Source organism: Drosophila suzukii, chromosome 2L (assembly GCF_043229965.1).
Source record: "Drosophila suzukii chromosome 2L, CBGP_Dsuzu_IsoJpt1.0, whole genome shotgun sequence".
Lineage (NCBI taxonomy): Eukaryota > Metazoa > Arthropoda > Insecta > Diptera > Drosophilidae > Drosophila > Drosophila suzukii.
The window spans coordinates 8,733,124-8,760,685 of NC_092080.1; the positions used below are offsets into that span (position 1 = coordinate 8,733,124).

Consider the following 27,562-nt stretch of genomic DNA (forward strand, 5'->3'; position numbering starts at 1 on the left):
TATAAATATTCAAAATTCAATAAATCAAAACATTCGCTTTATAACTTCTATGGGTTTTGACATCAGCTCATCAAGCGGTTCCATGGTGTAATGGTTAGCACTCAGGACTCTGAATCCTGCGATCCGAGTTCAAATCTCGGTGGAACCTGAGCTGAATTTTTTTTTCTTTTTTTTTATTAAGCAAAATAAATTGAACTATGTTGAAGTACAAGCAACAATTATTTTAATGGATTAGTAGTTAATTTTTTCTAAATAAAAACAAAGTGTGTGCTTAATCTTGGTGGTAGTATATGATGATAGGTTCGTGTCACCACTAAACAGCTGATTTTGGATATTATTGTGAATGGTAAAAGTAGATTTTTTTGGTATCAGAATGACAGTTGCAGCCAAAAACGAAGAAGAAGCAGCGCATTGCATTTATTTTTGCTCTCGCTGCATTTTTGCACATTGAGCTTTTTTCTGCATAAATCATTCAAAAACTAATTTCATTTAATACTCTTGATATTATGCTCGCCTTGTTTATCGCGTGTGGCTATGGAAAGTGTTTACATTGCTCGGTTACTTTATTTTTCGTTCGTAGCGCCAAAATAAAAATTCTGGACTTCTGCTAGAAAGAGACGGTTGCGCATTTAATCGGGACTCTTGAGATTATGTTGAAGCGCTCGTTAAAGGTCCTAATTGCCGTGGTGTTGAGTTTGATGTTCACCGTTTCGCTGGTAAAGATAGTGCTATTGATTTGGTCCTCGCATCCCACCGCCTCCCACACTGCCCCGCCCCTCCCCTCTGTCGACGAATGGCTGGAATCGGAGAACCTATCGTCCTATAAGCAGTTATTCCGCGATAAAGGTGAGTTCGTAATAACTGATAATGTTGCCAAATCGGTTGATAGAGGCCCATTGTATTGTGTCTTATCGTAGGTTTAAGAACGTTGCCTCTGGCATTTGTTTATATTTTTAATTTGTTGTATTTGCTGGTAAGGTCGGGTCTCTTCCCGTCTCTTTCTTTCCCGCCCACTGAAACTTTCGGTACTTTGTTGACGATTTGAGCTTTAAAAGCTTTCTCAACACACGTGCCACGATATAAACTTGCTGTTTTGTTTAGGTATCAAATAAACCGAACTGAATTTGATTTCTTAATGAGGTTTTGATAATAATGTTATTTTCTTTAGATTAAAAAAAAGATTTCTTGATCAGGTTCCACCGAGATTTGAACTCGGATCGCAGGATTCAGAGTCCTGAGTGCTAACCATTACACCATGGAACCTCGGTGATCATTTGATTTTCTAAACGGTTGTATAAATAGTGGGCAAGAGTGGTAGTTTTTATTGAGTTTTTATTAAATTAATATTAATTTTAGCCTTAAAGAAATAAGAAGTAAATATTTCTAAATAAAAAAAAAAAACAAAAAAATCTGTAGCCTAGGTTCTACCGAGATTTGAACTCGGATCGCAGGATTCAGAGTCCTGAGTGCTAACCATTACACCATAGAACCTCTATAGGTGACGGCAGCAAAGTGGCAGTTTTCTAATGAATCTACCAACCCCGAAGATCGCAGAAGAGAAAGTAGCTTAAAGAAATTCCCATCTTTTTATAGGTCTGTGGGAGTTGTTATTGTTTTTCGTTGATTGGCAAAACGCCAAAAGTTATTAAAAACCATGCCGTTGCTATGGCTAAAAAAACTTGATAAACATGTCTTTGAACCCGAGGCGTTAAAATTGTTTAACCCCTGGTTGCACAGCGTGATAGACACCTTAGTCTTCTATCTGACGCTGGATTTCAAAAATGAAATAGTGGTAACAGTAATAGTAACTACCACCTTTATCGTATTTATAATGTAATTGCTTCCTTATTAAAAAGAACTTGTGGCAAATGTGTTTATGTTTATGGTTGTTTACCAGATTTAGTTTATTACTACCGAATGATATCATCTCAAAGTTCTACAAATGTGTTTGTATAAGATTGCATTTTAATAGCTTAAGTCTCAAAAGCTCAAAAAACAATTAGGGAAAAAGGCGTTATGCAGGAATCTATTATATACTGGTTATTTCGTAATAATGAAATAAGCTAATTAGGCACTGGGTGCCGTGGCTAATGATAATGTAATTTTGACAAAGCGCGCCAAACAAAAAACAACCTGCTGGATTTTGCTGGGGTGTGAGAATAAAAAGGAGCAACCCGGGATGCAGCAAAAGCTCCTTAGTCCGAATTTGGTCCTCGTAAAGTTTCGGCTCTTTTCGCAGGACACGAGCGTTTTCTGTGTCACTCGGCCTCGGGTTTCTTTTCGGAGTTCGGCTTTCGGTATAAAATCAATCGTAAATGTCCTTAAATGCTCAGTTTTGGTTTTACTTTGAGCCGCGCTGGTTTCACGTTTCCAAACGCCTGGGAAACCGACGCGTTTTTCCCCCGTTTTTCTTTGGTACAAAAGCAAAAACAAATAATACAAAAAAAAAAATAAAACAGAAGAAACAGATAAAACCAATAACAAGCTGAATATAAATGGCCGAAAAACGCCAAAAGTTATGATTTGTTGTGTTACATCGCGTTCAGTTTTTTGGCTCATATATTACATTACCTTTCGTTTTTCCACGCAAAAGTTGTCAAAACATTTCGTGACAACGAGGACAATACAGCCACGAAAAAGAGCCCTAACCTACATAGGGCAGCACGTGTTTTTATTTGAAATCTCCCCCCATTGAGACACCCACTCAAAGCTAATGATCCATAGCTAATCTTTGCTAATACGCACTGGGTTGGGGTTTTCAAATTAATGCATGCAGAAAGCAAATTTTGCCCCTAACAATTTTCCACATTTTGGCATATTAATTTTTTATTGTTGCTGTGAACTGGGGAGTGAATTAACCCCCCTCCCTTCTTTGTCACACTTCAGTGCGCAGCTATTTTATAGGTCTCCTCAAACTCCACCAGGAATTGCCTCCGTTGTGTTTTCGGCTCGTGTGTTCCATTATCCTATCTAAATAAACTGACTGACTCATCTTCAGTTTGCCAATGTGTGTGCACAGCGAAATGTTTCGCAATAAAAGGGAGGACAATTATGAAACAAATATTTTAACATGATAAATACTTTGAATTGTCTTTCTTATAATTATATTAAATATTTAGTTTTGTTTAGTTTTATTTTGTATTACTTTAATCATTTATTCTTATAATTTTTAGAACTTCTTTTGATTTTTTTTTTTTACAAAATGATTTAAATGACAAATTTGTTCTGACAAAAAAAGAAAAAAACTTTTTTGAATTATTTCAATTTTAAGAAGTCTTTACTTTTTCTTGAAAATAAGTTATATTTTTTGTTACTTTATACATTTATTCTTATAATTTTCCGAACTTCTTTTGATTTTTGGCTTACAAAATGATTTTAATGACAAATTTCTTCTGTCAAAAAAGAAAAAAACTAATAACAAGTCTTTACTTTTCCTTGAAAATTATTTTATATTTTTGTTGTCTTCCACATAAATTAAATTTTTTTTTGTTAATTTTTTTTTTTATTTTTAGCAAAGCTTTTATTGAACACTATGATTTTTGTTTCTTTGGTATTTCACCTGTCATTATATGTCGTTAATGTTATGGGTTTTTTTTTGGTTCGGACAGATCGACTTGGTCATTAAGAATTAATTGGCAATTAATGTTGATGACACTCGTCCCTTGCGGTTCCCACCATCACGCACTTGACCATGGACATGTCCACTCGCATTCTGGTTGTCGCACCTTTAATTTTCCTCCATTTTCCCCCCGCAATTTTCCTCTTCTACACACGCGCTTAACCTTTAAATCGCATTTACTTTTGACCTGCATATTAATTAATGAGTTAACGGCACGAGAGGAAAAAAGGGTCTTGTGCGGTCAATTATGCATAAAGTGGCATTTGGGGAATGATTTGTATAATATATGTATGTACCGATGCCTGGGGTCAGGTGAGGTCTGAGTTGTTCAGCCTGTTCTTACATAATGCTTGTGGAATTCATAGAGAATTATAAACAGTCGGATCCAATAAAAATATCAACAATTTTTAAATACAACATGTGTTCTAAAGTGCTAAAATTAGTGGATTACGTTATCTGTTCATATTAAAAATAATACAAAAAAGAAAAGAATATATACATATATGAGTTGCATTAAAATAAAAAACGGATGTTACTCAGGTTCCACCGAGATTTGAACTCGGATCGCAGGATTCAGAGTCCTGAGTGCTAACCATTACACCATGGAACCGCGCTGATCGCCCGCCGCCAAATCGCCCACTTGAATTTCCGCTGCCGAAAATAGAGACCTCTGCCGAAGAAAGTGGATCGAGCTGAGATAGGCAAAAATAAAAGATTAAATCACTGAAAAACCAAACATTTACCCATTTCCATTAAGACAGAAATGCGAGTCGAATGAAATTGGTTGCCCAATCGAAGGAAGGAAAAGGCAAGAAAGTGGAGATTCGGAAGCATTTAGTTTGTGCGACAAAAAGAGGAAATAATTGTTTGGTAAACATTGACCAGTGTCCGTCGGAGGCAGAGAAAGCAAACAAGAATATTTCCATTTCTTCGTTTGCGGGCCCGAAAATCGTTTTTGGGTTTCCTTTTCTTTTTTGTTTCATTCCGGCTTGCAAGGAAATTAAAAGGAAATTGCGCTTGTTTTCGTTGGGAAAAAAGGGATTGTGGGTGGTGTAGGGGTTGGGTTTGAATGTATGTATGTATGGAGTATGCGGCTGAGCAAATTAAAAGGTTTTTATACCCCAACTGAGAGCCTGCGGAGACTCGCAAGCAGTTAAAAATGACACAAGTGCCAAGAGACAGAAGACAAAAAAAATACAAGAAATACAATAAAAAACAAAACAGCAAGAACAACAAAAAAACCCAAAAAAAAACAACAAACAGACAAGAACAACAACAAGGGGTACACATGTGCACATAACAAGAGGCCTCATTGTGGGTCCCCCTCCTCTTCTTCTTGCTCACACTCACTTTCTTTTTACTTTCTCCTTTCCCTCCCTCTCTATCACTCTCTCACCCTCTAGCACACCCTTTTCGTGCATCTCTCTGTCTCTTTCTCTGGGTGCTGTAACAGTTGCAACTGTTTTTGTTATGTAGGCCAAAGATGTCAGGGCGGAAACCCGCCTCCTTTCTGTTGCCATCCCTGTCTCACACACACTATCTACAGTGAATCCTCCATAAGAAAAACATCCCTATCATCACCTTTTTTATCGCGATCTATTGGGGATTTTTTGGATCTATAAAAAAGAATAGATCTAATAATAATAACCGAATTATTTGTTTAAATCTCAATTTACCAGAGTATAGAAAAATATGTATAGCCCTTTTTTTTCTTTCCGGATTGGTACAATTATTTTTTAGAAAAAATAAGCTATACAGAGAGAATTCTAACGTTCTCATCTGAGTTAATAATGTTCTTAAAAATAGAACGAACTTTTTTTCTAATATTCAGAACATTGATACCAAACTGGACTTACACAGTTTTTAAGAACGAATGTTCTCAATTCAAGAACAATGTACTTGCATATTTCCCTCTGTGTACAAAAGTATTTTCCATTCCTCCGTAAAAGTTCTTTAATTAATATATTAAAAGAACTTGGATTTGTTTTTATAATCATATATTTTTTTTAAGCTTCATAGGAAACTTTGAAATTAATAAGACATGAAGATTTAAAGCATAGTCCCGACTCCGTAGAAAATCAAAATCGTAAATCGTTTCAACTTCAGTTGATTTCCAAATCCTATTTCAAAGCTTTTTCATATGCATAGGCTGTACTACATAAGGTTCTTCAAATGGAATTTCGACTGTACCCATCTATTATGCGTCTCCTCAGCGCTGGCGGCCCTCTTCTGCGGTTAGTTATCATTATTGCCATGGCTCTCGACAGCATTTTGTGGCATATCCTCGTCGTAGCTTTTGTTTTTGTCGCATTTGTCAGCCACAATTATTATAATGCAGCAGCCAAGTTTTCCAACATCTCCTTCTTGGCGAAATTATCATATTGTTCGTTTGCCTTTGTTGAGTCCTTGAATGAACAAACAAAGCGTGTGGGGAAAAGCAAAAAACATTTGCGCATTTCAACGCAAAAGATTATTTTCAACTTGCATAACAGCGGTGTAGAGAGCAACAAAAAAGTGAGCAGGACAAAGAAAATGAAAAACAGTTTAAAACTTACTTTATGGGAAATGGAAAATGATATGTTATTTGGTGATACCCTGGGAAAAAGTTACGCTTATATGAAGTATTCAGCATTTGAAAATTGTGGTTGGAAAAAGTCAATATCACTTGGGTTTGGAAGATACTAAATTCGTTTTATGCCTATGAACATTTTGTGAAGCCTACTTTTAGGCACCAGCATTATAAATATTTTTTTTTCATATACCATCGCATTTCTAGGATACTAAGTATTGCAAAGAAGTTTTGTTTTAACGTTTATTTAAAATAAAACTAATGATCCCCAGCTTTTTTTAAATTTATTATACTTTTGCCCAATATACCCCAACATACTTGGTACCAAAAACTTTGCCGCAGTCTCTCAATCTCGCCGCATTTCCCCCCGATACCTTAGGCTTTCTCCATCTGCGACTTTCCCCGCCCTAACTCATTCCTTTCCCCCCCAAAATCCTCGCCCCTCTTCGCCGTGCATTGGGCATTAACATAAAGTACGCATTTCGACCCGGCTTTGCACTAAAGAAATTTGTAGTCATAAAAGTTTCAGTATCATGCCTATATTTGGCTTCACTCGTATCTTCGACCTGAGAACTCAAGAACCCCCCGGACTTATGACAAGTTATGGTTAGCATAGGCCTGGCTTGTCCTTTTTTTTTGTTGCTTGCCTCGTCTATTTTTTACTTGGTTTATTTTTTTGCCCAACTCGTAAAACAACAAAATATGGCATGAGCCAACATTTACTTTACACGCAAGGCAAAAGGCGGAAAAAGGAAGGGGAAATGGTATATGAAGGGCAGATTGGACATGCACTAGGGAAAATCTAATTATTTAAATTGAAACAATTTCCGAAAAATAATATTTAGTGGGCAAAGATGTGATTCTTTTTCAAATATTCATTAAATCTTCATGTTTTTTAAAAGAAATATTTATATATTAAACAATTGCCAATGATTAGAATAACAAAATTCATATTTTTTAAAAGAAATATTAAATATAAATAACAAAATAAAAGTAATTACAACAACAATTTTATTTTCTAATTTACTATTTAAAAGATATATTGAAATATTGCTGATCCTAATCTACCAAACAACATTTTGATCAATTTTAATGACATAGGATCCTTATTTTTTGTCAGTGTGTGGGCTATTTGATGACCCCAAAGCAAATGAACAGCTCACTTTCATTACAAATTCCGACAGTAAACACACACGAACGCAGACAAACAAATGCCAGACACACAGAGAAAGTTTTGTCAGCTCGCATTACCAGACATCTCGCACACAGGAGCAGGACTTTCACACACACACACGCACACACTTTCACAAACAAAAACAAAAATGGCGCCATCAATGGGCACCTTTCCCCACAATGATGATGATGATGATGATGATCATCATCATTGGAGAAGCTGCCTTCGGTTGCTGTTACGAAATTATTGACTTCTGTGGGCCAAAAGGGGGATGCCGCATAATTTTCGCTCACGTTTTTGCCCCACTGTCAATGTCGAGAGTGCCATCAATAAATATTGGCCCTGTCCATGCTTGGTCAGGGGTTTTTCCTTTCGGGCCCACGAATCAAGATGGGTGACTTCTGCACATCGATGTGGCAGCCAACGACAGGATTTGATTGCCCAGAGGAAATGGGAACGGGATTATGGCGGATATGGTCAAGGTTTTGATAGGAGATAGTTGAAGGATTCTTTAAAGACCAATTTCATAAAGAGCGCTTTAAAAAGCTTAATAATATATTTTCGTTCTCAAGAATTAGTATTCTTGCGGAGATGGTCGAGACATAGGTGGGAGATAGTTGAAGGATTCTTTAAAGAGCAATGAAAATGAAAGTCCTTTAATGAAAGCTTAATAATACATTTTCGTTCTCAAGAATACTATTGAAATTTGATAAATTAATGTATAATTTTCTGTCTAGCTCTTAAATTTTTGAAGTAATAAAAAAGATAGGTTTCTGAAAATTTATCGAAAACATTTAAAACACTTATCTTTTCAATTCAATTCGATTTTTCGAACTTTCCACTATTTTATCTGTTTTTGTCCTGTCGATTGTAAACTTGCTTGTTTATTATCCCTGTCGAGTTGGCACGCGCAAATCGTTTGTAGTTTTTATTGAGCTGTTCTCAGCAATTTCTCTTCAGAGAGGACCAATGCCCCCTTTCTCCACTTTCTTCAGCCCTGCTATCCCCTATCTCCTATCTTCCACCTCTCACGTCTCACACACTTGACTGTAATTGAGTCTCAGCTGTGTAAATAAACATCGCGTAACTATATAGAAAAAAGAAGAAAATAAGGAAAGCAGCACACGCAATGTGCTGAGCTAACTTGGGTAGATTCGAGCTATATGTATACTAGATCTGGAATAGTTGTCCTTGTCAGGTCAACAGCAACGAGCTTTTGTCTCTGATCCACTGAAAAAACAAACTAAATTCTTATCTATTCAGAAAAACTAAATTGAAAGTTAAAGAATTATATATATATGTGTTAAATAAACTCAATTTAACTTTTCTCTTTTCACCATTTCGTTTTAGTATTGAGAACATTGATACCAAAATGTACTTACACGGTTTTTAAGAACGAATGTTCTCAATTCAAGAACAATGTTCTTCGATATTTCTCTCTGCGTAAGAACTACAATATTTTAAAAAGGAAATATTGAAATATATGGAATAATTTAAGACTCAAGGAAGGTTTTTTTAGAATAGAACCCTAATTACTTTTATTTTCTTCCTGTGTCCCTGCTTTTGTTGCTCCTTGCACTTTCAATTTAATGACAGCAATTTGAGGCAGGCCAAAAGGGGGAGTGACGGGAGCTTGAGTGTTTACAATGCCATCAAACGCTCCTAGTTTTCCCTCGTTTTTCACCCACTTTTCCCCCTTTTATCCAAGGATGTAGATCGATGGTGTTGCTGTTGTTGTTTCGTTGCCACTGTCATTTGGCACTTGCCACTTGAAAATGTGTTTAAAATTAAGACTGCGGGGGGTGAAAGTGGGGTGGGCTTTTCCTGCCGACTAATGGCGGTCATGAAGGCACTGGATTAGAGGAAACTGGGCAGGGGAAATATATAGAATAAACTTTCATTTTGATTTAAGCTTTTGGCAAGTTTCATATATTTTCTTGGCAGACAAAGAGCGAAAATTACTGCAAAATTGGAGAGGAAAATGCGGAAAAGAGGAAAAACGAAAAGGAAACTCGTAAAAACTATAATGAAGCTTACAGTGCGTTTCTAAAAAGGAAAAGTAGTGTGATTTGGAAAATAAAAATATTTGAAGATGTTGCATTAAAATAAAAAAATCTATAATGAGGATTACAGTGTGTTCCTATAAAAGAAATAAGAGTGATTTGGAAAAAGATACTTCATGAGGTTGCATTAAAATAAAAATAAGAAACTTTTTTATGTCCCGCTTATTTTAAAGCCCAAATAATCAAATCAAGTGCAGATAGTATATAATATATATCAAAGTCTCATAATATAATCTTTTTTTAGATCTGTACCTTCTTAGCCTTACAGTTTTGTACCGAACTGTAGTCTCCTAATTTCGCTTCTGCCAACTTTAATTCTTTAGTTTCCCAAGGCAAGAAGAATTGGCCTATTCATTCCATTCCATTATAAATTTTTAACTTGCTCCCCCTTACAATTTGCGTTCCTCTTTTTTGTGTTGAGTGATTTTTCATTTTTTTTTTCAATAAAACTTTTACCGAACTTACAAAGTGTGTATATCTGTATATAGAGTTTTGTTAGCCAGAGCCACGCCCCCCGCCTCCGTCAGCTGCCGGCGGTCGTTAGTAATCCGCAGCTATGCATGAAATATGTCAAAACTTTCCGGGCGAAACTTTTTTAATAAATTAAAATTTACAAAATAACACAAAACAAAAGAAACCGTAGCGAAAAAAATCGAAAAAAGGCCGTGGCAAACATGACTTAGCCATTAAGTTGCGAACGAACCAGATATATTTACAAGGTGCTCTAATTGAAACGCTGAGTGCAAAAGGAAGTGAGATCATAATGTGGTCGCCCGAATCGGAAATAAACTCCATTGCCATGGCCACCACAATGCGCCATTCGCAGTCCTCGTCCTCAGGTGAGTTGGGTGATAGAAAATGGGTTGGGCTGAGCCGCATCAAATTCAAATTCGGTTTCTTTATTTGACGTTGGCTAATGCGGCGTATGCGCAATATGGCGCTCATTCTCAAGTGCTTCCGTTTCCGCTTCCCCCAGGCAGCTAAACCGATGCACAGCGAATAAAACTTGAATATCTACAAGAGTTTTATTCGCTGTGCATCGTTTGAGCTGCCTGGTTATTGTTAGGCAAATAAAAATATAACTAAATTAAATATTTAAACACAAAATTAAATAAATTTAAATTATATTTTGTTTTAAAGAAATAGTTTATTAACATATATGTACAGTGTACACAGAGAGAATTTTGACGTTCTAAGTTCTAAGATCAGAATGTTCTTAAAAATAGAAGGAAATTGTGGAAGATGAAAATGTTTTCATTGTGTTTAAATCAAGATGAATTGGCGGTATTTTTATTGTGTATCTCAACAAGTAAATTATTAGTCCAGTCTGTAGTGTATACCTATTAAAAAGTTGTTAAATAAACTAAATTTAAGTTTTCTCTACTCACCATTTCGTTCTAGTGTTGAGATTATTGATACCAAAATGTACTTTCACGGTTTTCCAGAACAAATGTTCTCAAATCAAGAACAATGTACTTGAATATTTCTCTCTGTGTAGACACCAAAGAAATTGGGGCTACTACGGATAGTTACGTAAGGGTTAACATCTATTAAAAATAGTGTATTTTATTGTTGGTTTGGTTACTACCCAATTGTAAAATTCCATAAAATGGTAAGCTGTGTGAATTTTGTTTTTGGAAGTTAGGTTGTTACAATTTAACTATTATATTGATCAATTTTACGTAAAAATTTGTTTGTGTGTAGTAACATGTATAATTAATTTAGCTGTGTTTCAAACTGAATTAATAATAATCTAAGAAACATTTTTCTCTGTAAGCTTCCTGAGAAAACAACCAGCTCAACCTTCGCATTGAGCCCACATGTGCAATCAGGGTTCGTTTTTCCTACTTCTAATTAAAACGAAAGTCAAGTGCGGTTCTAGCTGGTTTTTTCCCATTCGTGGGCTGGTCTGATATCGCTTGCATGCCAGTGACATAACCCCCAGAGAAGGGGGTTACCAATTTTGGTAAGGAGGGGCCTTTGGACCTCCTGAAAGCCAGTCCGAAATGCAAAACGCAAATGGCCAGCAAAGTGCTCTTATGCACGTAATGTGTAAGCGGTTTTCGGGGGTGGGCAAAGGCCTAAGTCTGGCCGCAGTTATAGACGGGCAAATTGAAATGGCAAAGAGCAACTAAATGATGCAACATCTGCAGTGCCTGGCCAAGGAAAACTCGAAGCCAATTGGAAGACTTTTAATTCCTTAAAAAGTCAGGAAACATCCTTTTCCTTTTAAATTAAAGAAAACTTGTTAAACCGTAACCAATAAATACCCTTTAAATTAAAAAAAGAATTTAATTCGAAATAAAAGTTGTAAAAAAGCCAGTCTGCATTGTGTCAAAAGGATAAGCCTTGAATCCTCATTAATGACAGCTTTCAGCTTGATTGTCCACTTAAATTCAGATGTCTGTCGACTGATAGGATTAATTGCAGCTTTTTTAATTCCATTTTACCGACTGACAAGGTATGATTGCATTAATGCAGTTCCAATGTTTTTCTTTTGGGCCAATTAAGCGGTGTCAATAAGTGTCATTGCGGGTTAAAAAGTTGAAAAATCATTTTAACTTTACTGATTTCAGTCGTTTAAAGTTGCTTTTGAACTTGATTTCATTGATACTATACTATAAAAATTAAAAAAATCAAATAAATATTTACTAGATGGTCTGTGTGGCTTTGTTCTTAAATACTTCCTACTTAATTTTTTATTAGAGTAGACATTTAATTATTCCTTGAATTTGCAAGGCAATAAAGTTTATTTGCTTTTAAACCATAAATTTAATATTATTTTTACTGCTTTTATCAAAAACTGAATTTATATCCTGAGCCCCTCTGATTTATTTGCACAAATTCCTTTCAGCCTTAAAACTTTTGATGAGGAAATATGGGCAATGAGTAAATTATTTCCCGCATTCCAACGCAGGACCTTCAGCTACTGCACACAGATACACACGCACACACCTGCAGTGATATCCTCACACATGCACACACGCACATGAATACAAATACGAACTCGAAACTCCAATTGGCAAATGCCAAAGTGTTGCAGCTTCGTTCGTGTAAATTTGTTTATGCGAATTTTCATGTTGCCAGTGGGTGGAAAAGAGAGGGCTGCGAAAGAGAGAGGGCGATAGCCTGCTAATGTATCCATGTGTGCGAGCGTAGGCAAGCAAATATTCCATGTTCAACCTGCGTTTTCCGAATTTCCATACCCTCGTGCAGGGCTTAACAATTGTGAGCAGGTGCTTGGTTTCCACACGGGGAAACCTTTTTCAGACCCCAACGGAATTCATGAATAAAATCTGACTTGGCTTAGTTTCGGTGATTATTTGAAGGTTTTATAGATACCCCCTAAAAAAGCAAGAGCCTTTTAAAGTTTTTAAAAATACTAAATAAATTAAAGTTACCTATTAAAGTGTTACACAGCTCTTGAACTATAATGTACTAGTAATCTTTTAAATAATAATTATCCTAGCGCATCAAATTGAAAAGTAATAAGTACATATCTGCGAAAAATTAACCAAATAAATTTTTAAAAAATAAAAAAGTAAGGGAAAATTATTTTTTATCCTATAAAAATATATCCATACCATACAGAACAACTTAGTGATATTAATAGGTCGAACTGATGTTATAAGTTTGAATAAATATCTTTTCCTAGGTAGTGTTTTCACTTAATAAATATATTAAATACATATAAAAAGCTCGAAATAAAAATATTATAGGAACCTATCTGCAAAAAAAATATACAAAATAAATTAAAATAAAATCAAGAAGTCAAAGCAAATTTATTTAAAATAGAATATATCGAACTGTTGTTATAATTTTGAATAAATATCTTTTCCTAGATAGTATTTTCACTTCATAAATATATTATCCTCAAGGGTATTTGGATGCCCAACACCTGCAGTTAGAACTTTCGATTTCTACCCCTTCTGTGTTTTGCCTTTCGGGCCATTAATTGCCGGGGCCCCAGAGAAAGGCTTTCCATTGCAGTCTGTGCTGACGGCAGTTGGCAAATGTTTTCTGCCATGTTTGCCACACATACATATATATATATACCATTTTATACAGGTAGCGCCTTCCTAAACCAATTCATGCTTGCGGTTTCACCCCTCCCGGAAAACCCCTTCGTCCACTAAGTGCAACATTAATACTTTGGCATTATGGTTTTAACCCAATTTGGCTTCTCTTTACCCAGTTAGATGCAGCCAAAGCAGAAAATAATCCGAAAAAAAATCCTGGGGCAGAGGTAAAAGTTGCAGGCTCATGTCAGTGGATTTTTCACTGCTTTTCAGTGGGCGTGTCGATGGGATTTCCCGCCCCCGCGCATCCTGCGAGTCTGTGTGTGAGTGTGTGTGCATTAAAGTTGCAAATTGCTTTTTGTGGATTTTCACGTGTAAGGTCGGGAGAAAATGCAGTTTTCCGCCTGGCAGCTAGAAACAAAAAGGCGGAGTGCTTAATTAAATTGCCCGAAACAGACCAAAAATCAAATAACGAAACTATGGAAACTACGATTATGGTATGTGGGGGGTGCTCAGCAAATTTTGATTAAGTTCAGGCCTGGTTGGGTCTTAAATTAATGAATAAATAATGGAATTTATGCCATCCTGCTCTGTTGTTTGTCTCTCTCTTTCACCACCGAACCGGAAGTAGGTTAAGGGTTTTTTTTGGTGGCTGTACGCCTGCAGTTGTTTACATAACAACTGTGCAAATGCATATTTATCGCATAAATTTCCGTTGATAGCCAGAGCTGTAATGACTTTTAGCTCACCAATCGGAATTGCATTTAAATTTGCATTATGTTTGACCGGACCTGAAATTATGTCATGAAATTCTGATTTAATGGCAAGTGAAGAGACATTACAGTGAATTTATTCAAGACTAGATAAACTAAAAAAATAAATACATTTTAAAATTCAATTTATAATAGCCAAAAATTATGTGAATTGAATTTATCAACACCCAATGATAAAAACTTTATACTTGCAACACTACAAACATTATTTGTTATCAGAGGAAAATTCCATTTATTTTCCTCGTTCTGTTTTAAAATATTTATAGCCAACCAATAATTTGTTTCTATTTAAATTTATTTTCACAAAATGAATTTTAATTGCCATTGAAATGTTATTCCTTTTCTGAAAATCGCTCTGCTCTTGGGGGAAACACTCTTACCTAATTCGAAATCGATAAATTGCAAAAATGCAACCGCACATTTCTTGTCTGGAATTTTTCAACAGTTTATTTCACTCTTCCCTGTCATTCCTGAGTGTGAATAATGCTCATGGCTGATGATTTTTCCACTTTTTCCACTTTTCCTCTGCATTTGTGGTTTTCAAATGCAGCCAAGGAACCCGCTGTGCCAAATGCTGCCCATCGGAAACAGCTGGTGCTGCCAAGGGGCACTCAAATTAAGCGACATTTAATGTCACACCGCCTTGATGAGGGGGTGCAAAAAAAGGGGGCTGCGGTTAACGGGGGGGTTTCTGGGGTTGGGCATACCCCCATATGCAAGTGAGCAGCGAACATCTGTTTGCCTTCAAAGTTGTGCCGTGCGGCTTGTGCGGGTTGCCCGCATGCAAAGGATACAAGTTTGCATCCTTGCCACAGAAATGTAAAGCAGCCAAAAAAGGGAGGCGACCAAAAAGGGGGGCGGGGCAGGGGGAAGGAGACAAAGGTGAGCTATGTAGACAGGTGCAACAGCTGCGGTTGCTCTACCGATGGCCAAAAGAAGCTCCAAGTCAGAGGTGCAAGATGAGGCAAGATGTCTAGCCTTTATCCTTATCCGCCTTTTCAAATGCACTAGGAAAAAAATGTTCACCCTTATAAAAACAAATAATTAAACTGAACAACTTTAACATACGGTTCTAACTTTTGGTATGAATAAAAACGTTAATTCAGTGTTTGAAGAAATACTTTAAGTCATTCAATTGTTTCTAGGATAAGAAACAGACTCTTCAGCAGACTCTTCGCTACTTTGTTCATAAAATATACTTTTATAACATTAATTTTTAGGAAGTTCTATAAGTTGTAATTAAAAGAAGGATTTACGTAGCAATCTTTTTTGAAATCCAATTTGAAACTTATTATGGTTTTAGGAAAACATTTTTTAATAAACAAAAGTGAAAGGAAATTGTATTTTAAGAAACACAATTCACATAAATTCCGATGTCCAATAGAATTTCCTTAAAATGTTTAAATTATAAAAGTAAAATCTTGTTACTCTGTTCTGATTTTCCTACCTCTACCTGATAGTTTTCCCCCTGCTTTCAAAGCTTTTCCTTGGCTTTTCCTGCCTGTTTTTTTCCTGAAGCCTGCCAACGAGGTAGTCATCCGCTGTCTGAAATTCTCGTCTGTGGCATCATTTGCAGGCAATTGCCAAGGCAACACCTTTCACCCCTCACCTGTGCCTTTTTTTTCCCAATGCCTGCCCCCAAATGTGAGTGTTTAAAAATTTTATTGCAACGCTCATTTTGTCTGTCCAGGCTTAGGTAAACTGCACCTTGGGGCGGGCCTAAAAAAAGGCATAGGAACTATGTGATGATGGCTTCTTTTCCTGCACTTCCGCTGTCTACGTCCCTGTCACTTTCTCCTGGGCCTGTCCTTATATCCTGTCTTGTGTCTCCATTGCCGTCTCTCCCCGGAGGCCAAGGCTCGGCAAATTTCTGTGTGTGTTTGCCGAAATGTTTTTCCAAATAAATGAAATTGTTCTCTGGCCAGAGAAAGTGGGGTATTGTCTAGATGGGGATATATTTAGAGATACTGAACAGATTTCAGACAGATTTTATGCGGTTTACCCTAGGTGTTTGCACTTTGCCTAAGTAGTTAATATTGGGATTCCAACTTAAGTAACTGAGGGGGTTTTCTTAAAAAAACCTTTTAATACTAAAATATGATATAATATGATAGGTATTTGTTGTACTTTTTTAATCAAAGCAAGTGTTAAGGACAATATAATTCTTATTTGATGATTATAGCATACTTTCCGTAATTACTAGTATTTAAAATATTCAGGAAATGGTTTAACATTATCATATAACTATGTATATCGAAGATAGAGAGAGATCTAAATATATCCCCATCGTATTCACCTGCATTTGACTCCCATATTTAAGTATTTTGGCTACAGATTTTGCCTAAATTGCAAAATTTATATGAAAAGCAGCCAGCGGGGAAGTGAGATGGAAACTGTTGGAATCCTGCGAGAAGGAAGGACATAAGTGGGGGAGAGGTGAGCACAGCTTGCCGTAAGGACACTTGGGAACCAACACGGAGAAAAACAGAGTGAAACAGAAAGACAAAGAGAAAGAGAGAGAGAGAGAGAGGGATGACTGTTTTCGTTTGTGTGCCTACATTGCGTATACGTAATTTGCCGAGACTGTTGCCAAAGTGGCATTTGAATTTATGCCGCCACTTGAGGCAAGTGTGGCATGCTCCGGGGTGAGTGCTCCTGCATTCGTATGAGTTTCCCTTACTTATTTATATATATGTAGTATATATGCGAACATGGGGTGTATGAGTATTCTTGCTGCAAAGCAATGAAGTGCGCTTTATTTTAAATTAAATATGCAAATATTCCTCGCACCCACATTTTTCCCTACTGCCACTTGTTCCCTTGCTGTGTTGTCTGCTGCAGACAGGCAACATAAATTATTGTAAGCAGATGAAATATTTGTGGATGATTTTGTTGCAGCTGTCGAGTGCAGCCAACGGACATTGTTCACTCGCCCAGTTTCTCGATGGCTGGTTGAAAATTTCACGAACAAAACTTCAGGCTGCACTCAGCAAACCTTTCTCCTAAAGTTATAGGTAAATACAAAAAAATTGTCGAAAAATTGTATAACCCTACTTTATTAGCCAGAAAACATGTACAAATTCTTCCTAACTTTCTGAACTTATCCTTTATCGTTTTTTCTAAGTATTTTATATGTCAACTTTTTATAAAACATATGTAGCGCCACCGATTTTTAATATTTTTTAAAAGTGTAAATGAAATATTGTTCTGTATAACAATACCCATCTACAAATCAAAAAGGGTTCAAAGCGAACCATTCATTTAAAAGTTATGAGCAAATAAAGGAAAAACAATCTTGCAAACAGCAGATTTGCTGCATGCATATCTCTGTCTCTCTCGCACTCCCTTTAGTTGAGTATTGGTTTGAGGCCATAGACAATAGCATCATTTCTTGTTACCATTGCGTTTTAAGGAATCAATGTAAATTTTAAAAAAATATTTTTTTTTATTTTAAGACAATATTTTTTAAAGTGCTTTTAGAAAGAGAGATGAATAAAAGGGGCAATGGGGAGATACGGGAACACATACAGGATGTCCTCGGTGGAAGATGAAGCTGGCAATTTTATCATTTTTCACTTTGGTAAACAAGCACAAAAGGAGCAAGAGGGTTAAGGAAAATATTGCGGCTTTTGTTGTGGCAACCTTAATCGCCCCCTCTCCCCCCTGAAGCCCCCTTTGCACCCCCCTTCACCCCTTCATTCGATCGAATGTCATTCAAATTGTAATTTCTGCAGCCTCCATCGTCAGAGAACAATCGATAAAAAAGGATAAAGCAAAGAGCACAACAATGCAGGGATAACAATGGAGCAAAAGCACAAAAAAGGGAGAAAATGTGGGGAAAAAGCAGGGAATTCCAGGCGAAAAGCGGAGGAAAAGCGAGGGCAGACAGTGAAAAGCAAACAATAAACAGCGAAATCATTCCATGCATCCCCCTGGAAAAAGGCTGCCATTGTGCAATAACAGCACGTTTCCAAATTGTAAAATCAATTTTAAGAAGAAAGAAAAAACATTACATTCCATGTAACATGAGAGGGAACTTAAAATATATTTATTTCGTAAAGCTACTTTAAAAAGCTTGATAAGTTCAAGAGGTTAATCCTTTTAAGAATTTTAAAATATTTGTATTCTTTTTGATTTTTATATAATTGTATGTTACTAAAAATTAGATTTAACCTAACTTTTTATGGAATTTACTTACTTACTTTTTACTTATTTAAAAGTTCGCTTTTAAAGAAGGGCGCCTTATCCATTAAGCACTGTACTGTAAGCTGGGGACATTTAATTTTCTGGCCTAAAGCAGCCCTTGGCTAATAGGCCAAGTTGGCTCGTTCTGCAAACATTTGCCCAGCACTTTGGCGACGGCTTTGCCTTTGCCATTCTACCATCCTGCCATCCTTGTGCTAATGAGCGAACAAAAGGTCCGGGGGAAATCCCCATTAATACTGGCACAATTCGAAATTCAGCAGGTCTTTTTAGAGTTCTTTGTCAAAATTAACAGAAGCAAAAGGAACATTTCCCTTGCACATATGGGTCAGATGCAATGCACACCCGAAGATGCCGCTTTGAGACCGGATTTAATTCTGATCCGTAGCTATGTTACCTATAAGGGGTTTCCTCCCGACTATGTGAACAACTATGATATATCCATGATCGTGAATAACATCAAGGTTGGAGGCGTGATGAGATCGACGAGTGGCAAGAGTTTTCCCACATGCGAAGTGAAATTGTGTTTCGGAGAAGCAATGGGTAAGAATTGAACTAGGGGGTTTAATGATTGGAGTAAATACCTATTGATTTTCTAAGAATAATATCCCATTCGTACGTAAAATAAAGTACATTTCTCCTTAATTGAAAAGGGGGCTTTGATTTCCATCTACCAGGAGAGCTACTCTGTAGCTTAGACAATATGTTGTCACTCCATTGCTGTCACTTGTTTTGTGTACAAGCTGCAAACTTAATTATTCCACCTCATAAACTTGATTAATTATTTCTAACCATCAGCAGGCAAGACATCAAGCATACGCCCAGTTGTCCGTATGTCATAAGTAATTGATTTGCTAGAGAAATATACCTATTTATAATTTAATAATACCTTGGGCCTACCCAAAACATAATGAAAACAATAGACTGAATTGCTAATACTTAAAAAAATACTTGAATAATCCATAAGAAACCAAAATCCAGGCACACTTAATGTAATTTTTGGCATTTATAGTATTATATCCTTCTCTAAGCTCTTTTAATTAAATTTATTTCGAAGCCATTAAGTAACTTTTGATAAGGGAATTATCTTCGTCTCTATTTTGTCGCTTTTGAGTGCTCGGGGTTTCAGTCACCCGGGGCATTTATTTACCTGCCTTCCCCCATCGTTTCAGCTTCCACTGTCAAAAGTCGGCCTCATCAGTCATTGCTGCTCTTCGCCCCTCGAAGCTTTCACTTGACATTTATCATCATCACCATGCCCATTCCCATTCCCATTCCCATCATCTATATCCTCATCATCATCATCATCGTCGTCATCGTCATCATCCTTGCACGTCGCGCTTTAACCTTCAGAAGGCATTTTCATTTAGCGTCCTTCCTCATCGGCTTTTGTTTGTCAGCCCGCCACTTTTGTGACTTTTCCAGCTTTTCCCCCTCTTTTCCTCCCCTCTTATTTTCACCCTGTCGTTGGTCCTTAATTAAAAACGATTAGTAATTCCTGTTCAGCCATTGGGCCAAAGGTCGTTTGCTGCAGCCCCATTAAATATGCAGTGGAAATACTTTAATTATACAAATAACCAGGGATTAAAAAAGAGAGTGGAGAGAAAAGGGCAAACCGTGTTCTGGGGAAAGTAACTTCTCATTGTTGGCACTTTGGACTTTTCAGGCATTTTTCTGCCATCGAAATATACGTATTCCTATCGCCTTGGCCCAATCAAACGGAAGTTGTTCGTTTCGCGCGAAATATGAACAAGTTAGGAATTCGGCGGGTTGTAGGGAAATACGAAAGAAATTGGTAACGAAATGAATTCGTTTTCGAATGTCAGGCACGCAAACTTTGCCTACCATCGACCTCCTCCACGAATGTTCTATTATTTGTACTTTTTTTTTGAGGGGTTGGGTTTTAAGAGGGGTTTTTCCGCCCCCTAAAAACCACAATTGGTCTGGGTTTCGTTTGCACGTTACTCGTTTTGTGGTTTAGCATGGTCTCTAGTATTTCGTTTTTTTTCGTTTTCCTGCGGTCCCTGGACGAAACTAAGTTGGGTTTTCGCTTCTGGCTTAGCTGGATTTGTGGTGCGTGGTGGGAGCCGGGCTTAAGTGCACTTCACCGAGGTTAACTAGCCGGGATGTCTGACTTTTCCAGGGGTTAATTTGGGTTTACCATCGGCAGAGGTTCCATTCGGACTGCTATTTCTAATATTCTCATTTTTCCCATAAATTCATTACAGTTTTTTGGCATGGCTTTCTTTTGGAATTACCACAAAATGTACTCTTATTTATGTGTTTTTATTTCCTTTAGAAATGCCATGCAATTTTTTCTTACTAAGTAATATATTACCTTTATTAATGTGCTTCCTATCTTCCGTTTTTGGTATGTTATGGAAAGGTCAACATATTTATGATATTTATTTAACCTTTTTTCAAGTATGCAGTTTCATTTTATATTCCTTTGGATATGTCATTAAGTTTTTTTTACTGAACAATATATTACCTTTATTAATGTGTTTCCTATCTTCCGTTTTCATAAATTGTAATGTATTTATGTAATGTAACCTTTTTTATTTTATATTTTTCCATTAATTAAAGACAAAATAAAAATCGGAAATGGTAAATTATAATATCTTCTGAATATTGTGATCTACACTGTAGAAACTTTTTTAATAAGAAAGACAAAAACGTGGTAATCGTTTCCCTAGAATTTTCTCTCTGAAAATTGCTTAAAGTTTTTTTCATGAATATTTTAACTATAATTTCCTATTGCTCCGGGGCAGTTGCACTTATTTTCCTTCTTGGAAGTTACTTAGCATATTAAATTGAACCACTGCATTTCCCGACCTCCCATTATTCATGCCTCCTTGGAGTTTTCTTCTTTGTCTTTGTCATCCACTTAACTTTTTACATGGTGAAAAGTCAAAGTTACAACACCAACGGAAATACAATAATGCCAAATGAAAGTTGTTCGCTGAGTTGAGATATAGGGGTAAGGGAACTACAGGGTTAAGCTTTCAAGGAACCGAAAATGGGGGTTAAGCAGGGGGACTTTATGCGATAGAGGGAAACCCGTTGTTTTCGATTTCAGGCGGCGATAAGCGACAAACAACGCATTAAATGTCGTTTTCTCTGGCTATTTTCGTTTTGGCATTGGGTTAAGTCATAAAAAATTGAAACGTAATTGATTGGAAGTTTGTTGAGGGCAGAAAAAAAGGAGGGAATTGCGGCATTGACGTAGTCGCCTGGCCAAATTAGTTGGTCTGTAATTCTAGACACCATCGGAAGTCGTTGAGCACCAAGTTATTCTGACGGATGGAAGGTCTCGACGTTGATGATGACACTGGCAAACAGTTGACATGACGGCAAAGTTTTCGAAACTTTAACCATTAAACTCAATTACCAAAAAAGTTGTCTCCCATTTAACAGGCGCCATCATATTTTTTTCTCGCTGATTTACACGGTTGAAAAAATAACTTGACATGTTTATAAATTATGAACAAAGAAACCCACATTTTCTGATTAATTAGATACTAATTAATAAACAGTGTTATTAGTGAATACAAACACCTATGAAGGTACCTATACGGTTTTCAAATTTGACTCTATTTTAAGAACTACCTAACCTAACCTAATAACTACAATTGGGAAAATAAATTTTGGCTTGTAGAAGATAATACCTTCCCTAAGTCAAAGCAAAGACTATACAAAAGTATCTACGAAAATAAACACTAAGATTAAAGAAAAAACTCTCTCAACATTTGCTGGACATTCAGTTGTATGGGCGTTGCGCATCTTACAGTTCATCTATTATCTACTACATTCCATAATTAATTTCATGTTGTAAAATCCAATTAAGTTATAAGTGGTTTAAGAATTTTAACACTTTTATTTAAGCTGCTTTTGAGAAAACCTGCCTTAAACACCGAATATCTATCCACCATTCCAGGGATCTCCTCCTTGTCGAGCTGCGGCGATCCGGAGCGTCTGCCAGAGTTGCCGCCTTTGGACGAGCAGCGTCTCCAGCGTGCCGCATTGCATCTGCAGCAGAAGCTGATCCTTCGTGAGTGGCTAAGGGATCACCGGCTGCAGCACCACTACCAAAGATTGCTGGCCGTGGAGGTTGCCTCGCTGGAGGACGTCTACTGGCTGGAGGACTCGCGGGCCAGCAAGATCCTCGGCAAGGACTGGCAACTGTGGTCGGGTGCTCGACAGAACCTGCCCACCTCCAAGGCCCAACTGGACGCCCTGAAGGCGCAGCTCTGGTCGACGGTGGTCAAGAGTAGCCAGCATCAGGACGCCTGGACATGGGGTGGCATGCTGGTCGTATCCGTCTCAGTTGCCGGCCTCGTCACCCTGGCTGCCATGACGCAGCCCTCACTTGCCCCAGAGGTAGAGTAGCTCAGGAATTTCTATCCAAGAATTAGTATTATTATATACCTAATCCTCCAGGCCCGCCATTCCCTGCTGCAATACGTCACTGGGAAGTATCTACTGCCCGCCAACTGCAAGGTTCAGTGGGACTGGAAGGATCCGGCCAGCGTAGGCGGCACCATGTGCTTCGTGGTCCGCTTCTTCCAGCGCAACGGACAGCCCTATCCCATCTGTGATACGGACCAGTTCTTCGTCGAGGTCACCGAGGGTACACGCAAGGTGGTCACCATCAGCGAACTGGGCTCCTCCACCGATCCCAATAACGCCAACATTGCCAAGGTCAAGTTCACAGTCCGAACTGCGGGTCAGTACAAGATATCCGTGCTGATTGGAGCCAGTCACATTGCCGGATCGCCCTTCTTGCGATCCTTTCTGCCGGGAGCCATTGATGCCAGGCGGTCGAGGTTCATCAGGCCCGCCAGCACGGTCATCTGCTGCGCAGGAGCACCTACTCTGATGCACATCGAACCCAGGGATGAGTTCGGAAATTCATGCCTGTTCGATCAGAACCAATCGGATGAGGCTCTACAGGTAAGGAAATAAAAAAGATTCGTTGAAAATAATATTATCTTGGAGATACAACAAAAATAATTTTTTTTTAACAGCTAGAAAACTATTTTAGCTATAATTTTTAGTGCCATTTTTGAGTGACAGTAAAAGTAAGAATTTGCTATCCATCTGAGAGACTAACGACCATATAAACCTAATGCAAATCACATTACTTCACGTTTATAATTTATTTTAATTATAATATCCTTAACAGGAACTTTTTTTTTCAATTTATTATTTAACCGGCACTCAAGAAACCGTTTGGGTATCTTATCATGTATAAATATCCTTCCCATAAATCTTAACCGACATTCGAGAAACCGGTCTTTAAAAGTGTTTTGGTGTTTTATAATGTTTCGCCATTATATTTCCCTGTTTTATTTCTAGGGCTATCAAGTGGCAATTTACGACCTGCATGGTGTTCCGGTGGAGAAGCTGCAGCACGCGATTGTCTTCGCCTATGACAGGGTGAACTCCCGGGTCTCAGTGACGGCTCTCTTTCCAGAGCCCACTTGTCTGAGGGCCGTGATCAGCTACCGGGATCAGCAGTTGCCCAATGGAGACTTTGACATAATAGTGCTGAGCAGTTAGTGTTATGAAAAATCTCTATAAAAGATATACCAATTTAAAACTTCTTCTAGGCAGCGACACCACCTTGGTGCACAAGAACATAGCCTCGAGGAAGCACAACATCTGCTATGAGGCCAAACTGCTGAGCATTTTTGGTGTCTCCAAGAACAAGCCGAGGAAGGTGCTCTGCTATGTGGGACCCAAACAGGTGAGTGGACAACTCGAGAATTCCGAGGTATTGAGTGAAATGTGAGGGCTCAGAACTCGCTTATCTTCCAGGTGACCATCAAGGAGATGATCCTCAAGTTCATACCCAAGAGGATTGCCACCTTCCGGCTGTGTCCTTCGACCAAGTTCCATTTCCTGCCGCAATTGGTCTCCCAGCTGCATGGTCCTGTTTTCATCATCGACGACGGAGCTCAGCCCAAGATCGAGTTGGCCTCCAAGGATCGGAATATCATAGCTGCCACCTTTACACATTTCCTGCTGAAGAACATTGGCGGTTCAGAGACTTTCAAGGATAAGCAGGACTTCTTCTACCATGAGGTTCGCAAATTCCATGCTAGCTATTATCACGAGAAGATGGCCCTGAAGGTTCAGCGGGAGAAGATCCTGGAGAGCAGCATGAAGGCGGCCAAGGGATTCTCGGTGTCCGATTGGTGTGGCAACTTCGAGGTGACCTTCCAGGGCGAACAGGGCATCGACTGGGGTGGCCTGAGGAGGGAGTGGTTTGAGCTGGTATGCAGTTCCCTGTTCGATGCCCGCGGAGGACTCTTCTGCACCTTCCACGACAAGCATCAGGCTCTGGTCCATCCGAATCCCACGCGTCCTGCCCATCTTAAACTGAAGCACTTTGAGTTCGCCGGCAAGATGGTGGGCAAGTGTCTGTTCGAGAGCGCCCTGGGAGGAAGCTATCGCCAGCTGGTCAGGGCCAGATTTAGTCGCTCCTTTTTGGCACAACTTATTGGTCTAAGAGTGCACTATAAGGTGGGTCGTTTGAAGAAAAAAAATACCCTTCTATCATATTAAAAGTATCTAATTTGCTTTTACCTCCCAGTACTTTGAGCAAGATGACCCTGACCTGTACTTGTCCAAGATCAAGTACATTCTGGACACCGATCTAGATGCCACGGACACTTTGGAGCTGTACTTCGTGGAGGAGATGTACGACGCCAGTAGTGGGCAGCTGAGCAAGACCATCGAACTGATTCCCAATGGGGCCAAGACTCGGGTTACCAATGCCACCAAAAACCAGTACCTGGACTCCTTGGCCCAGCAGCGACTTTGCAACAGTGTTAAGGATGAGGTGGACAGTTTTCTAAAGGGTCTAAACTCTATTATACCCGATAATCTACTCAGCATTTTCGATGAGAACGAACTGGAGGTGAGTTATAATGTGGAAATAAACCAACTGCAAAACTGGCTAGCCAATTAATTGAAGTTAATAAAGAGTTACTTTTCAATTAAATAAATACTTTCCCTTTCTGCAGCTGCTAATGTGCGGAACTGGGGAATATTCCATCAGTGACTTCAAGGCGCACCACATCGCCAATGGCAATTCGGCTGAGTTTCGACGGGTTTTGGCATGGTTTTGGGCCGGAGTGAGCAACTTTAGCCAGACGGAGATGGCCAGGCTGCTGCAGTTTACCACAGGATGCTCCCAGCTGCCGCCAGGGGGATTCCAGGAGCTGAATCCCCAGTTCCAGATAACGGCGGCCCCAACCTTTGGCAACCTGCCCACGGCGCACACCTGGTGGGTGGGATGTTTTCCCCTAGAAAATTATTTGTTTTTAATCTTAACCCTCACTAAACGAAACGAAACTTTTTCGATTACAGCTTCAACCAGCTGTGCCTGCCGGACTACGAGAGCTACGAGCAGTTCGAAAAGTCGCTGCTTTTGGCCATCAGCGAGGGCAGCGAGGGATTCGGCATGGTCTAGATACACAAATATAGGATATACTATAGGATATAGAATAATGGATAATGGAAGAGGGCGGGGCAATAGCCCTCGATTTTCGTCTGCTACGCTACTGTGTTCCTTTTTGTGCGCTTTAAATGTCATGCCTAGCAACTAAGTGAACCTAGTTCGTAAGCCAGCCTAGTGATAAATTGCAATTAAATTCAGTCCCTGGCTAGAGATATTATTATTATCCCTTGGCGGGAGATCCCCTAAGCAATAATATTCACGGATTAGCCGGCGTAGCGAGTGTGTAGTTATAAATCGAGTCAAGATGCAAATTAAAACCGAATATATATCATCATCAAAAGGAATGTGATAATTGTATTATAGACTAATGCAACTTAAGCGTAATTGAAAACTTTTAAAAATACCTATCGGTAAAGCAAAATAAGTAGCCATTAAAACCAAAAACTACTCTAATTAACTGTTAGTTGCGCTGTGTAAGAAAACCCCAGAGAAAAACCAAAAAATTTGTAGCATACTGTACTTAAAATTAATTGTAAACGTTATATGGTCGAAAACATTCACAGAGAGCAATGTTTATATGCATTTCTTCTAATTGAAAACCAAATATATATTGCCAAATTGTGGCACAACTCGAATACAATCCCAAATCCTTCTCCCTCGCTGTGCTCTCCTATAAGCAATATGTGGAAGCAAATGTTGAATCGTAGTTTTTAAATGTTGTTAAATCGCAAAGCAAAAATCAAAGATGTCATACAAATTAAAATTTAGTAAATGTAATGGAATTGTAGTTGTTGAGAGAACTCTAAAAAGCTTATATATCAATGGGTTGGCGGAAGTTTGGTTGGTTCAAATGGTTAAAAGTAATAAAAGTCTACTGTTTAGAACGGAAATTGTGTACTTGGTTTTGTTATTAAAAGGTTAGAGTGGGGAGACCTGTATAAGGTAATTCATTTTTATAAAATGCGCTCTTCAATTTATGCCCTTATATAATTTATTAATTTTTTTAGTGATAAACTGCACTTGTTTATATTTATTTATCTAGAAACCGGTGCCATAAAAGTTGTACAACTTTCTTTCCAAGGTCCCCGGAGGTCACCTGCAGAAACCCAACTTCGAGGAAAGCCAATGAACTCATGGAGTATTACGCAACCATAAAACCATGCCGATGAAAAGCGTAACTTCTGTTAACTGTACATCGGTTTGGGGTCTTTGATGACAAGATATATAATGTTTGGGCCAGTGAGAGTTGGGTGGAGCGTGAGTGACAAATTACTGGGTGGCCAATCAACAATTTCTAGCCGTCAAAACGCGTGCTCATCCAGTCAAGTGTGCCCAAATGTGTGTGCGTCGGCATTTAAACAATTATTAGCAACTAATTAGAGTATGGATAGCACTGAAGGGCTGAGTGCGGTCGAAGGAGAAAGTGGACATTACCTAGAAGTGTGCACCGAAACTGTCACTTTCTAGAGGGGCACGCGCTCCAAAATCCAAATCTCTCCGGGCAGGGTCACAAGCAGCATCTTCGTGGGCTGTTGGGTAATATCTTTGGGGAGGCAGAGATGAAAGTGAAATGCCAGAATCAGAAGAAAGTCCGAAAAGAAAAGTCTTCGACCCCAAGGTTAAGCCTAAAATAATTTCTTGTCGAAACTAACCCGAAACTTTGAAGAAGAGAAC

General features: G+C 38.3%; 1 protein-coding gene and 4 non-coding genes across 9 annotated transcripts; 2 read left to right on the forward strand and 3 right to left on the reverse strand.

Annotated features, from left to right (window-relative positions):
* The first annotated feature begins 76 nt into the window (after positions 1 to 76).
* On the forward strand, positions 77 to 148 carry TRNAQ-CUG (transfer RNA glutamine (anticodon CUG)). The gene has a single exon. It is a non-coding gene; the product is annotated as a tRNA-Gln (tRNA).
* Positions 149 to 381: 233 nt separating this feature from the next.
* LOC108021201 (apoptosis-resistant E3 ubiquitin protein ligase 1) lies at positions 382 to 26,778 on the forward strand. Of its 5 annotated transcripts, none has more exons than XM_017089793.4 (9): positions 382 to 846; positions 22,358 to 22,800; positions 22,861 to 23,373; positions 23,779 to 23,977; positions 24,033 to 24,169; positions 24,223 to 24,948; positions 25,019 to 25,345; positions 25,452 to 25,714; positions 25,798 to 26,778. In XM_017089793.4, exons 1-9 carry the CDS (start codon positions 651 to 653, stop codon positions 25,898 to 25,900), a joined length of 2,907 nt encoding a protein of 968 aa, XP_016945282.1. In that variant the 5' UTR covers positions 382 to 650; the 3' UTR covers positions 25,901 to 26,778. The 5 variants fall into 5 exon arrangements, with proteins under 5 accessions (XP_016945282.1, XP_016945283.1, XP_016945284.1 ...); XM_017089794.4 differs by having other exon boundaries at positions 383 to 846; positions 24,241 to 24,948; XM_017089795.4 differs by lacking the exon at positions 382 to 846 and adding an exon at positions 10,113 to 10,264.
* TRNAQ-CUG (transfer RNA glutamine (anticodon CUG)) lies at positions 1,192 to 1,263 on the reverse strand. The gene has a single exon. It is a non-coding gene; the product is annotated as a tRNA-Gln (tRNA).
* On the reverse strand, positions 1,420 to 1,491 carry TRNAQ-CUG (transfer RNA glutamine (anticodon CUG)). The gene has a single exon. It is a non-coding gene; the product is annotated as a tRNA-Gln (tRNA).
* Positions 4,158 to 4,229, reverse strand: TRNAQ-CUG (transfer RNA glutamine (anticodon CUG)). Its single transcript has one exon. It is a non-coding gene; the product is annotated as a tRNA-Gln (tRNA).
* Positions 26,779 to 27,562: the final 784 nt, after the last annotated feature.